Raw genomic sequence first — 13,295 nt, forward strand, 5'->3', positions numbered from 1 at the left:
CAAGGAGGCTGCAGGAGCTCAGGGAGCAGCTGGAGCTCAAAAGCAGCATAGGTAGCCACCAGGGCCAGCTTCTCAAGGAAGAAAACTGCCCACTGTCTATTGTACACCTTTGCAGGACTCTCTCGGCAAGCAGATTCAATTCCAGAATGCATTCAGGTGTGGTTACAGCAAGATGAAGCTTCAAACTGAATTTCGCTACTGGTTTGCATGTTCAGTCCTAGGTCTTTTGCCTTGGCCACACCCCTAAAGCCAGTGACAGCTCACAACAGAATATCCTAATTTTTCAATACTCATCTTCCTTTTATTAAAAAAAATAAATTAAAGGCCACTTCCCTTGGCTTCTCTTTGCTATTAGGTACAATTCCTCTTTGACAATTTCTTTTCTCTGATTTTTGCCTAGCAGGAAATAAGCTTCTCAGGGCTTTCAGTGCTTTCCAAACAAGAACTGCAAATCTCCATTTTCAGTTGGAAATCTAGCTGTTGCCATTTTCCCTGCAGTGCCTGAGGCAGACCCACAACTGTGCTACCTCTCAGCATTATCAATTTAAATGCCTTTGTGTTCAGCAATACATAGAAGGGATCTAAGCAAGGACCTGGAGGAACTGGAAGGCAAGAGGAGACAAAGTTCTTGTATCATAATTATGAAGCCAAAGAACAAATCAACTTTGAGGTATCTAAGTGCATATTGTTTCCCTCAAAGATGGTGTAAGACCTTCCTAGGTGAAAGGAAATATCAAAGCATGTCTCAAAGAATGCCTTATACACCAGGAGAGCATGAAGCCACTCCTGATAAGCCTCTGTACACTGTTGAAATTCATCTTGTGTTAAGTACTTTGCACAGAGACTAACTGAGGTGCTATTATTGCAAAATTATGTAACTCATACTCTATTCTAATGTTTTTAATTCTTTAAACCTCCAATCTTATGTGAAAAAATTAACTTTTAGGTTCAATTAGCCTTATTCCATTTGTCAACACATAAAGGGCACAACAGGTATTGAGCATCTGAAATTGCTACACTGGCTCTTTGGTGAAGGGGTGACAAGAATGCTAATTTCTGTAAGAGCTGATACTCAAAAGCATTTGTGAGGGAGCATGGAATCTACTCAGGAACCACATAAATAGCAGCCTCAAGGGCCACCTTAACCAGAGCAGCAGGATTTCCCAGAGGAAGAAGTGTGAAGTATCTCTGACTACACATACCTCTCGATTAGATCTCCTGCATCCAACAGTAAGACACTGATGCACTGAAGTCAGCAGATTGAGTGGGTGTAGAAGCCCACCTGGAATGATCCACCTTGTAAAGCTATAAGATCAAGACCCGTAACTGCTTGGCAGCCATGTAACCATGAAATTGGTGGTAGTGAAAAAATGAGAAGTGAACCAGGAAAAGGCAGGAGTGGTGGCCTGTTTCAGAACTCTGTGGCAGACAGGACAGGGAGATTCCTATTTCAATTGTATACAAACTGAAGTTTATTTTTGAAAGTGCAGCTTTATTGCAAACTTAGTTTGCTCATGGAAAAATGTAACGCAGTCAGTTTTCAGGGAAGAGTCGTCAAGCGATATACAAAAATTGAAATCTAAGCGGGGGAAGAGACTTGAGTCCCAAACTACTTTAAAGAAATGCAGGTACATAAAGGCCATTGATTTCAAATGGTAATCATGGACCTGCATAGCTGTGACAGCTTTTGAAATTCCCTGTCTAAATCAATGCACAGATTAGGAGCTGGGTTCTGTTCTGAGTTAAACCAGTACAAACTCACTGTGACCTTAGACTGGAAAGCTCCTCTGTAATTTATACCAACACAACCAAGCAGAACTTGGCTCTCAGTTCCTATCCTCTCTTCCCCCCAACATTTGCCAAGAAAGAGGAAATAAGATGTGGGGTAATTATACTCTGCACTAGCTGCAGCTTCATTAGAAGTTTGACGGGCACAAGAACCATTTCAAGACCAAAGTCCTGAAACCAATACATAGAAATTAACAGCCTCTAAAATTACATGAATACACAAGCAGATTAAGGAATTAACCATTTGGTATACCAGTTCTCCACTTTTTTTCAGTCAGACATCCCAGCACATTGAAGAAGGTATACGAACACAACAAAAATCATCTGCAAATCAAACACTTGTCTCCTCAACAAAGTATGGGTAACACAATATAAAAATAAATAAAAGCCTTGTCAGATTTGCCTAATTCACAATATCACTGGGCATTCCTCAATCAGCAGGACAACCACAAGCAGGATTTCATAGGCTTCAATTAAACTTTTTATGTGATTTAAAAACATTTAAGTGTTACAAACATATTTAAATCACCCGTTAAAATATTAAGCTTATATTATTAAGATCTATTTTACCAAGTATGAAATAATGACTTCATAGCAACAGAAACATGAAAATAATTTTTGTTTCTTCCACCCACATACACCTGCAATTTCAGAAAAAGACATATGCATCATCCATACTCTTTTATATTTAAAGGACAGATCATTCAAGAAAAGAGGGATAAATATGACTGCTACAATAGTAAGAAGACACAAGATCTATCCCATTTAAACTCTCTTCCTTAGGAAGATGGAAGGAGAGGTTTGGGTCAGATATTTTGGTGTGTGCCTGACTGCTAACAAAATGAATTTCTATAGCAACTAAACTTCACTTTGTGATCCTTTGCTCAGAAAGTTTATTAGGCCTTCCTATTACATGTGCTTGGTTCTCTTAATTTCCTGAAATAGACTAGAATTCACACAGGTAGAATAAAATCCATCATCTACAGTACAAGACTGAAATGTAGAATTTTCTACTTTCAGTCATCTGCATCTCTGAAAAAAACCAAGAAGAGTAGAGACTTGTATTAAACAGGAGCTACTTTTACAGTTAAAGTCAGAGTACAGTAGTAAGTTTGAGCCCTAGAGAGTCATAAGCAAATTCCTTCTTGATAAGGAGATGCAAGTAAACACCTCAGAATTTCTGCTGCTATTACCTCTTGGTTTAAAGAACAAAATTTAAAAAATAATAATTTTAAGAAATCTAAAACCTATCTGACTCCTTTCTTTAGGAATTGCAATTACTACCAAAGAGTGAATACTGTCATTAGCAGGTGATCAGCACAAACAAAACCATCCTGCAGACAGAAGGAACTGTTACCTATTTTGCATTAGTGATTTCTCTTTTGGTGAGCCATGACTGCTGATAGGTACCTGCTAGCTCCTTACATAAATTCAGCTTCCCAAACAGAGCATCAAACCCTACAAGTGTTGGAAAAACCATATGGCTCTTAGGGGATTAAAAACTGTCCAAGAAAGTCTCACTAGTTAGATGTATTGTGAGAAATGAATCCATTTGAAACTTAAAATGGGCCTGACCTAGACTTGTGTGGATGGGCAGAAAACCAACCTAATTCCTCCTGTTTCAGTTGGGAAATTCCTGTCAGGCTGTCAGGCAAAGAGTTCTGGACAAAGACACATTTGAAAAGGCAAATCATCAGTGCTACAAGGCCACAGTAATTCAGCAAGGAAGGAAATTTCTCACAGGAATCTTCTCTAATCCATGATCTATATTTCAATCCTTCTGTTTTGTTTGTTTTCCTGGACTAACTTAATAACAGCCTTCAAATTTATGGGCAACCAGTCAACTGATCTCTTTGCTACTCAATGAATTACAAATCGTGGTAATAATAAAACCCCAAAAATCAGCATGCAGTAAGAACAGTGACCAGTTCCGGAAGGGGACAACTACTTCTTCACCAAAAGAAGAAAAGGAATCGCTGCTCCCTGCACCCCAAACACACACACACAGAGGAGGTCAAGAGATTGTTTCAAGAAACTGTCAAACTCATCCTTGAATCGTGATCTCGATTTAGGACTTCAGTGCACCACTCTCAAATCAATGTGTGCAGCCAAGTTTTCCGTGCCAAATGCTACCTTTGGAAAAATAGTAAATTAAAAAAAAAAAATCAAGAGACTTCTGCCCACTGAAAAACCTTCTACCAGATGCTAATGGGATGGCAAGCACTGATCCGAACCCTAGGGAACAGTAACATGCATCACTGATCTGAGGTATCTTCCCATTTCTAGGTCTTACTGCTAAGATCATTTACATCCAGTAACTGTGCTGTAACCTTAAGGAATTCTTGGGGAACAGTGAACCTGCCTGCAATAAATGAGCACCGGTGCCTAACAAGCACATGTGAATGCTACAGCAAGGTTCACAGAGGGCTAACCCTGGTCAGTACTGAAGCAGGGGTTTTCTTCTCAACCCCCTCTTAAAAAAAAGGGAAGAGAAGACAGACAAAATAAAGAGAAAGGAAAAAAGGAAAGATAGAAAACACAGGTCCCCCATCTACCTGCAGGGAGCCAGGCAGACAAGCTCAGCTGGAGGTGGTGAAGGGCGCAGATGCGTTATTGGTACTGGTAGCAGTGGCACCGGTCACTGCGAAGCCCGTGGGAGGAGCTATGGAGCTGTGGCTGGGCTGCAGGTCCTTGGGAATGCCACTGTGGGAGCTCAGCTGGTGCCCAAATGCTGCGCTGAACTGAGGGAGCTGTTGTTTAGGGGAGGTGGAGCCCATGAGTTCAGCGGAGGCAGGACCCATGCCACTGAAACTGGTCTGCGGTAACCCCGGAAGCACGCTGGAGCTGTTGGGGGTCACAGTGGCGAAGGCAGGCTGTGTGGTCTCTGAGTGCGAGGTGGTAGGTGGTGTGGACAGGGAGGTGGACAGGAGGTGTCCATCTGCACCAAGAAGGTTGCTAAACGGAGAGGGGTCCCCAAGATTGACAGGAAGATTTCCCCAGTGAGTTCTGGGGTTGACCACCCCGCTAAGTGGCACATCCAGCTGCGTTGGGAGCAAGTGCTGTGCCATCATGGGCATCTCTGCTGAGAAGGTAGCTGCCAAGTTATCACCAGAAAAGGATGTGGTGTGAGGGGATGTGATATGGTCACTGTAGGGAGACGGCACATGCTCGCTATCATAATGGCTTCCATGGGGTGAGGAGTGTGAATGGTCACTGCTGTATTGCTGTCGTGAGGTGATCAGGTCATCTGCCTTGCTCAGCAGCTGGGCAGGGTGGGGCCTCTGGGAGGCATGGCTGCCATCATGAAGTCCATGAAACTGTCCCGGGAAGGCTCTCTCCCCAAGGCCACTCTGGCTCATCAGAGTGGCAGAAGTAAGGCCAACGTTGGCTGGGGCTGAGAACTGCCCCTGGATCTGCCCTGCCAGGGGCGTAGGTGGGTTGGACAAGGTAGCAGAACGGAGCAAGTTCTCATCCAGCTCCAGACCGGAGAAATTATCATGTACTATACGCCCATTCAACAGCTCCCCCAGATCCGTGTTAACCTCTCGACTCAAGGACTGCATTCCTGGAGCTCCAGCACCTGTAGAGAACACCCCTATCGCTCTATCTGACAGCTCCTGAACTGGCACACCATCTGTCTGTGTAAGTACTCCAATGGTACTCAGGCACTCAAGAGAAGTTACAGCCTGTAGGGCCCGTTCCAGTTCTTCAGCCTCTTCTGTGGTTGGAAGAAGATCTCCATTTTTACCTGCAGAAACAGGAACACCACCAGTAAGTGCATTGCTCTCAGGGGATCCTGGCCCTAAGCTCAGGATGAAGACATACAGACAGTTCTGTACAGAGTTGCATTGTATGATAACTTTCCAGCATGGCTTGCAGCACACAGAAAGTATCATTCATCAGTGTTCACTAGCCAAGCAAGCTAAGAAAACCATAAAATTACATCTCCCTGTTCAATGGAAATCCCTCTCTCCCCCTTCTCTTCCACATACTAAAATAGGAGATGCCTCTTAAACTTCCTAGATTTAAAAGTAAAAATGCTTAAGTAAGATCTTCTTCAATGCTGCAATAACACATGGTCTACAATCCCTCTTTCTACTTACCACATTACAGCTTGGACCTAAAATTTACACAGACAGTATAATTCAGGTTAATTTCAATTCAAACACAGTCTGATGTCATGTTGTATCAGAAAATGATCAAAGAAATCACGTACCCAACTCCAGGCTGTTCTAATTTCTTTGTTATATGTTATAGGCACTGAGCTTTGGAATGCAGAAATTAAAGCACATTTCTGATCAAAAGTTAGGTTTAAAAATATATTTAGAGATTTTATTCTCACTCTATTCTCTTTTTATCAAAGGCCAACATTGACTGTGATTCCAGCCCCACTCGATGGCAGAAAGATGCCATTACTGAGAACACTCTTGATTAAACTGTAACACTGACGGCAGTAAAAATGTAAAATGAATTATTAAAATACTAAACCAATTATGATTTTCAGAGAAGTAATTATATGAGCAAGCAGAGAACTATGCATACAGATTTCTTAAAGTCTGCTTTACTTCAGAGCTCACAAACAATACAGCGAATGCACACTTCCTTCTCTAGAATTTATTACCTCTGTAGGAAAGCAAGCAACTCCTCAAAATGCAGTTTAGAAACACTCACTTCTTCAGTTCACTGACTGTGTTCATGCTAGCATAAAATAAAATGGTACCTTCAAAGAAATCAAAATCTTGCAAGTCATCGGGCAGCCGCGGCAGGACATCAGAGAAGTCCTCCTGATTCAATTCCAAGTCATGTGGAATGTCTGTGATTTCATTGGCGATATCATCAGGCAGCTCATCGGCACTGAGCTCTGGTGTGGAGGGGCTCCTGAACAGAAAGGAACATTAGTCCCTGGTGTTCAACTCTGCTTGCTCCAAAGGACAACTATCAGCGCATATCCATCTACAAAGGATGCTTCCCCACACACATTTCCCCCCATTATCTAGGAAAAAAATGCTTTTAGGTAGTTTCTTTAGGAAGCTTACACTTAAGCTACTCATTAACTATGTAAGAGGCAATATCAGGAGCAAGATATTTTACCCACCAAACCCAATCATTGCTCAAATCCAAAATGACCCACTCTAAAGGTATTTTTCAACAGTCTCATAGAGATGCAATTTTTAGCCATGCTCCAGATGCTGCTTGGCAGCTTTGTACAGAGCTCACTGGCAATGCTCAGGCCAGCAGTGGGAAAGTGGGCAGGAACAGCACTGACCGTATGTGGGGTATCTCTACTGGCAGTGAAACACTGGCAGGCATGGTGAGGTTCCCTTGGGGCACTGCAGGAGGAATGGGTTTCTGGGGCCGGCGTGGGCCTCGCCTTCTCTTCTTCTTGTGTTTTTTGGTAAGTGCAGGTGGCTTCGTTTTTTTCCTGGGTTTCCTCTGCTGCTGGTGCTGAACTTTACGGGAGCTGTCCCCTCTCAAGAAATTATCCTTTGGGAGCAAAGCAATACCAATGGCAGCATATTAAGAACAAGTATTACTTTCTCGGCTTTTTTCACCCTGGTCATTCCACAGACATGTGGAATGTAATGTAAGAGGGACTGTTAGCTTATACCCAGACAAAATTTCAAAAATTGAACTGTTTCCTTCTTCATTGACCTCAATGGTAAAAACAACATAGACCAAATTATAAGATATTGTAAACAGGAGATTGTGCAGTGTCACTTTAAAAATTATCATAGCAAACTCTGACTAAATAGTGCAAAACCATAACCTTTAGCAGCACTCCTGTAAGTATTAAAGACAAGACGCTGTTGTGAGGTGGTGTTAATGTGGATAATGTGCAGAAGCTGAAGCACAATCCTAAAGTGCCTGCTGACATAACAGAAGGACAGCACTGAGGAAACAAAATTAACACTGCTGGACTAGAATAAGGATGTGGGTAAACAATTATGGCCTCAATGCTTCTGAACAGCAACCACTGACACATTAAGAAATAAATCAAACTATCATCAGTCTTCAGTTGCCATCATTATATTTGATATAGGATTATATTTGTTATAGAGGTAAACTTGGAGGGACATACTGAAGATTGCCTAGAAGAGGAAGGAACCCCATACAGATCTGTGTAGTACAAACCCTCACATTTTAAACCAAAAAACTCTATAATGCACAATTATTGGAGAGGCTGGATAAAAACAGTAACAAAAAACTTCTAATAACCCAACAAAGCAAAAAAAATGGCAGTTTTACACCTAATTGAAGGTAAGACAATTAGAAGACAAGAAGCCTTGAAGGAGGGGCAGGAATGAAGTAGGTTTATGAATTATCCTAAAGGTTTTGTTCTGGAAGTTTGGTGTCATGAAAAGGAGAGCAAAGGACACCAACTTCATTTCTCCATTCTCTCAGCTTGAGTTAGGCCACTGCTCTTTCTCTGGGATCCATGGATCCCTGAAGGAGGTTAAAGATAAATTCTAATACTTATTAGAAGATAAATAAAGTAGCAAACCCATTATTTGCATCCTTGTAGTTGCTGTCTACATTACCTTTACAAAGTACTTTGGGCCCTGTGTACTGAGACTGTTTAAGAGGCAATGTTCTTAACACCATACTCATATTACACTCAGATCCAAGGACCAGGAGTGACCCCAAATAAAATGACCACAGGACCTCTCACAATGATCTTCTATTTCTCAGTTCAAGACAGCAATCAAATTTCCTCCAGTGAAGAATATTCCCATGTATACTTCATTATATCCTCACAACTACATAGAAGATTTTCATGCCATACTTTATACTAACTGGGAATGTTTGTCAAGTTTTACCCTTTTAAGAAAAATAATAATAAACAAACTCTTAAGTTCATAAACTTGCTAGTTGTCAAGGAAGACTTCATAGGAAGACTGGAGTTAAAACTCCTGATCATCCCAATACACAAATAAATACAGTAATGGCTTTGTACTTACCATTTTTTTGGCATGTTCTTCACACAGAGGTGTCTGATGTGTAATGTCAAAAACTGGCACAGAGCACTGCTGACCATCTGCAAACTTGGCTGTGCAACTCGAGAAGAGCTGCTGAGAACGGTTCAATAAGATATCTGTGCATTTCTGCATCAGGAATAACACAAGACAGGGGTGGAGGAACGCCCTTTGATTTATCAATCTGATAAAGATCAGAGCCTTCAACTCTATCTATCCATAGATACTATTTTTAATGAGTGCCTTAAATTTGCTATTCAAGTTCAAAGCTAGGTAAGGCTCAAACCAACTCTTAAAGTGAAAAAACTGCATTCATGCAGAATTTCTAATGATTTTATTATATACTGAGATAGTTTTATAAAAGCAGCCATTTCACTAATGAGTTCTTAGCAAAAAGAAGCCTTTTCCTGGACCCTTAATCAATAGATCAATAGTAGGAGTTGGAACAGCGTAGTCAACAGGACTATTTCCTTACAGACTAATGACAATCCATACCAAAACATTAAAGAAAGAGTATTTCTTAATTCAATCTTTTAAGGTACATTCTTGGCATTTATCTTTAGAGCACAGACAAAGAAGTTTCAAGATCCTTCCTGCTCCTCTGAAAAAAAAGATGTGCAAGCAGACAGAAAGGTCAAGTAAATCCAAACGTAAGCTTGCTGAGATTTCCTTCAGAAAAATCCTTAGCAGAAGTAAAAATGTTTCCAGACTTACAGCAAATCAAACAGATATTCCATTGTGTCTTTTTCAAACAACATTAGAAGCACTCCTTCCATCTTGAACAGTTCTCAGACCTCAACATCACTATGTATGTTTATAAAATGTAAAAAAAACCAAAAAAACACCAATGGACAAAGAAATGAAAAACACGCAGAACAATCCAGATAGCAGACTTGGATGGATGGGTCAGAATGAAGAACCTGTTCATTTTACAGAAGAAAGTGTAGAGAGAAAAAATGGACATACATGCAAAATCACTAGTCCTGATTACCCTGCTCTACACACAAGAGAGACCATTTAAAATGAAAAAACTCCCAAACAAAAAAATACCATCAGAACCATGAGGCAAATCCCAAATACAGCTGTATGCCATGGTGCTCTCTCATAGAGGTTTTCAGCTGCTCTGCAGACTGCTTTTAAGCAGCCTGCAAAAAATCAAACAATAAAAACAAGGCATCAGCAAAACAAAAAGATTGGAAAGGTGCTGCAGTCTGACAGTAGCTGAGTACATCAGCACTAGTTACTTTTAATACCAAAACCAAAAGTTTCAACAAAAGGAATCACCCCAACAGAAGCACCAACAATTCTTCAGCTAAAACAAAATAAACAAAGTCTGCAGAATTTTTAGGTATTATAGGTCATAAGTCCGCCTTTTTATAGTCTTCAGAACCAAAACTCACATCTATTGTGCTCTCTTCTTTCTGAGATCTTCAGCCATTGACTTACAACATTCTTTCCAGGCTTTATTTGAAATTCCAAGTACAGGGAAACCTTCCTAATCTGGACTAATTTTGTAAATGCTTCCTGCACATACTAAATACAGCTCACAAAGTAAAATGATGCTCCTATTACAGATACCAGTAGCAGAATACTTATTCTCGGTGTCTAAATCACACAGCCAAATTAAAGGCAAAGGAGTTGATGACATACTCACAAATAGGTATTTCTTTGTGAAAACTTAGTTATCATGCAAAAATTGAACAAACAAACAAAAAAACTCCCAAAACAGAACAGCTCCTATGCCTGAATGCAACTCCCAAACAGAGTTAAGAGGATACGCTGAAAACAGTGCCTGGTGAATGGAAGGGCCTTGTTAGTGCACTGCTCTCCCTTCGAAGTCCCACTGCAGGTTGTTGGTTCTGCATCCCTCTGCCTTGCTTGGCTTGTGCTGAAAAGAAAGCATAAAAGAGTTTACAGACAAACCCCCAGTCTTGTGGTTACTTAACACAATTATTATATTGAATGTAGCACAGTAGGATGAAAAATTGTAACACACGTGTGTGTGTGTCATGATCCAGATGGGTGCACACTATTACCAAGCTCTACACAGGGACACAGAATAGATGTCAATGACAGGTGAAGGTGTGACTGTAGTAACAGGATTATTTCTTAATTCAAAGGGCCTTAATTGTAATGAGAGGTGCTATGTGCTACTACCATGTAAATATTACAACACCTTGCAACAGAAAGGGCAGCAGTAGGTGCGTGTCAACACAGGTGACCCTCAAAATGAGGTCAGTCTTTAGGATTCAATGTACTGGGTATGCCTCGATGGGAGTCAAGTGCACTTCCAAGCCTGTTTATAAATCAAAACATGCCGAGCATCCCCAGAGCTTACATGCAAGCATGTGCTCAGACAAACTTAGACTGAGCTCTGGAGTGGCAGAGCCTGAGCGTGCTCAACATGGATAAAAGCTCTCCTTCACCAACGTGCTACAGCCCAATCCACCAGCAGGTGCCCGGAGCTGGGCACTTCCCCAGCACAGCCCCTGTGCTCTGAGCCTGAGCTGCAAGCAGGCGACCAGACAGCAGTGTGGACGAGCACTGAAGCGTTACACAGCTCGCTTGGGGTTAGCCTGCTCTCCAGGCATGTGTCACCTTCATGGAGATAAAGCTGGCGATTCCAGGGCTGACTTGCACCTCTGTACACGTTGTTTTCTAGGTTGACAAAAAGCTGCCTGTAGCCTGACTGTTTTCCTTCAGCCATTTCTGTCAACTGCACTTTGACTGAGCAAAGTTTTAGTTAGTAGTATTACTCCTGTGAAAAATTTTGTATCTGAAAAGACTCTATGGTTACTTAAATTGACCAGAGCAGTGATGACAGGCATACTGGCTTTGCTGGTCTACCCAAAACAATGTAAACTTTTTTTGCTTAATAAAAGGGAAAAATAAGAGGGGAAAAAAAACCCCAGCAAGAGCTTGTCCGTTCAAGTGAACTTTTGCTGTAGTGTTTAAGTTTGGAGAAATTTATACACAACTTTGTAAACCAGTAACGGACTTCTACATTACACCTCTAGAGCAGTTCTTCAGAATCAGTCCACCTCCCCAGCAATGAACCCTTCAATATGAATCACATCCCACTCTCCAGGAACACAAGCATCCTATTAAACACAATACACTCTCCGTACCTAGCTAAAATCTGGATTTCATATTATCCACTACACCCCACAGTCACACATCCTGTAAAGCAAAACCCCAACAGCAAAAGGATGCTTCTGATACCCCAAACGTAACACCAGGGTTCAGACTTAGACTGTTCCTGCACAAATATGAATCAACCAACTCTCCATATGCTGAGAGCTGGAGGGATGTTGGCATTATGTAGAAAGGATTCCCACAGAAGATAACCTTCAAAGTTGTTAGAATTAATGTATTTTGTTGCCAGGTTTTATTTAATGTTAGATTGAGTTAAATCTAACAAAAAGCATGAGCTTAAATTTGGTTTGCTGGGAAGATAATTAAGAGGAGGTACAGACTTTTCAAAAAAAGCAGTCTGAAAGCAAAATCTGAATTCGAAGCAGTGAACTACAGACCAGACTGCACACCTTCTACTGGCACAGTAAAGGACCAGATATTTGGGTCCAGAAACTGCTGAACAAACCATCCACATTTTACAACATAAACCTGAAGAAGGCCTGTCTTCATGGAAAACTCTGCATGCCACGTTTATTTTACTCCACTGACAGGCATTTATGCGTCATGTTTTTTCTGCCTTGTGCGTGACTAGCGATTTCAGAGCTCATCATTTCAGCTGCTGGATGCTCAGCCCATGCCCACCCTGGCCCAGCCCAGGCTCCTGCAGCGACAGGGCAGGTCTAACCTGGTACAAGCACACGCAGCTCTCCGGAGTTCCTGCAGGAGCTGCCCCGCGCGCTCGGGCTCTCTGCTGGCCGCCTGCAGCAGGGCTTTCCGCAGCGTGTGCCGGCACTTCTTCTGGCGGGACTCTGCCCGCTCCAGGCGGCAGAGGTGCTTGTATTTCTGCTGAAAGTAAGTGCAAAGTCTGGTCACCCTGGAACTCCTGTCATCTGCATTGTCATCATCGGACCTGAAGAAGGGAAAATAGAAACAAATACGCTTTAAGATACTTTTTTTTTTTTTCCCCACAAGCTAATTTGTCATTCTAATAGAATTATTAAGTTGGCATCCATCTTCTAGCCAAACAAACATCCAAATGCTGAAATCAGGCAGTGTTACTTGAGAAATAGCAAGAGTAGGATCCTTTTGAATTCTAAAGGTATTTGCCCTTCTTAGTATGTCATTATTAGAGATTACATCAATTTATCATCAAGTTTGACACATTTAAATGTCTAGAGCCTGCTGTTCAAAAAGAAATCTATACTGTTAACCTTTATTTACTGTAAATGTCTCAGCAAATGAGACCAATGTTTAAATCAAAGTGCAATTAATGGAGAAGACAAGGGTGGGGAATTGTGTAGCGGAAATTTATTGAGGAATGATCATGCTGGAGAAGATGGTCAAATTCTAACAAGTACCTAAACTGCTGACTTGTTCCAATTCCTTTTATTTTGCCAG

General features: G+C 41.4%; 1 protein-coding gene across 6 annotated transcripts in view; it reads right to left on the bottom strand.

Annotated features, from left to right (window-relative positions):
• Positions 1 to 1,471: 1,471 nt before the first annotated feature.
• INO80D (INO80 complex subunit D) overlaps positions 1,472 to 13,295 on the bottom strand; it is a 36,807-nt gene continuing 24,983 nt past the window's right edge. For all 6 annotated transcript variants that reach the window (XM_077785114.1, XM_021538878.3, XM_021538874.3 and 3 more), the window contains 6 exons: positions 12,583 to 12,807; positions 10,541 to 10,650; positions 8,748 to 8,881; positions 7,055 to 7,272; positions 6,509 to 6,666; positions 1,472 to 5,536 (listed from right to left, as the gene is read on the bottom strand). In XM_077785114.1, coding sequence (XP_077641240.1) covers positions 4,368 to 5,536; positions 6,509 to 6,666; positions 7,055 to 7,272; positions 8,748 to 8,881; positions 10,541 to 10,650; positions 12,583 to 12,807 — 2,014 coding nt within the window. In that variant the 3' untranslated portion in view covers positions 1,472 to 4,367. The remainder of the gene's footprint in view (positions 5,537 to 6,508; positions 6,667 to 7,054; positions 7,273 to 8,747; positions 8,882 to 10,540; positions 10,651 to 12,582; positions 12,808 to 13,295) is intronic.

The sequence above is a fragment of the Lonchura striata genome, chromosome 8, assembly GCF_046129695.1.
Source record: "Lonchura striata isolate bLonStr1 chromosome 8, bLonStr1.mat, whole genome shotgun sequence".
Classification (NCBI taxonomy): domain Eukaryota; kingdom Metazoa; phylum Chordata; class Aves; order Passeriformes; family Estrildidae; genus Lonchura; species Lonchura striata.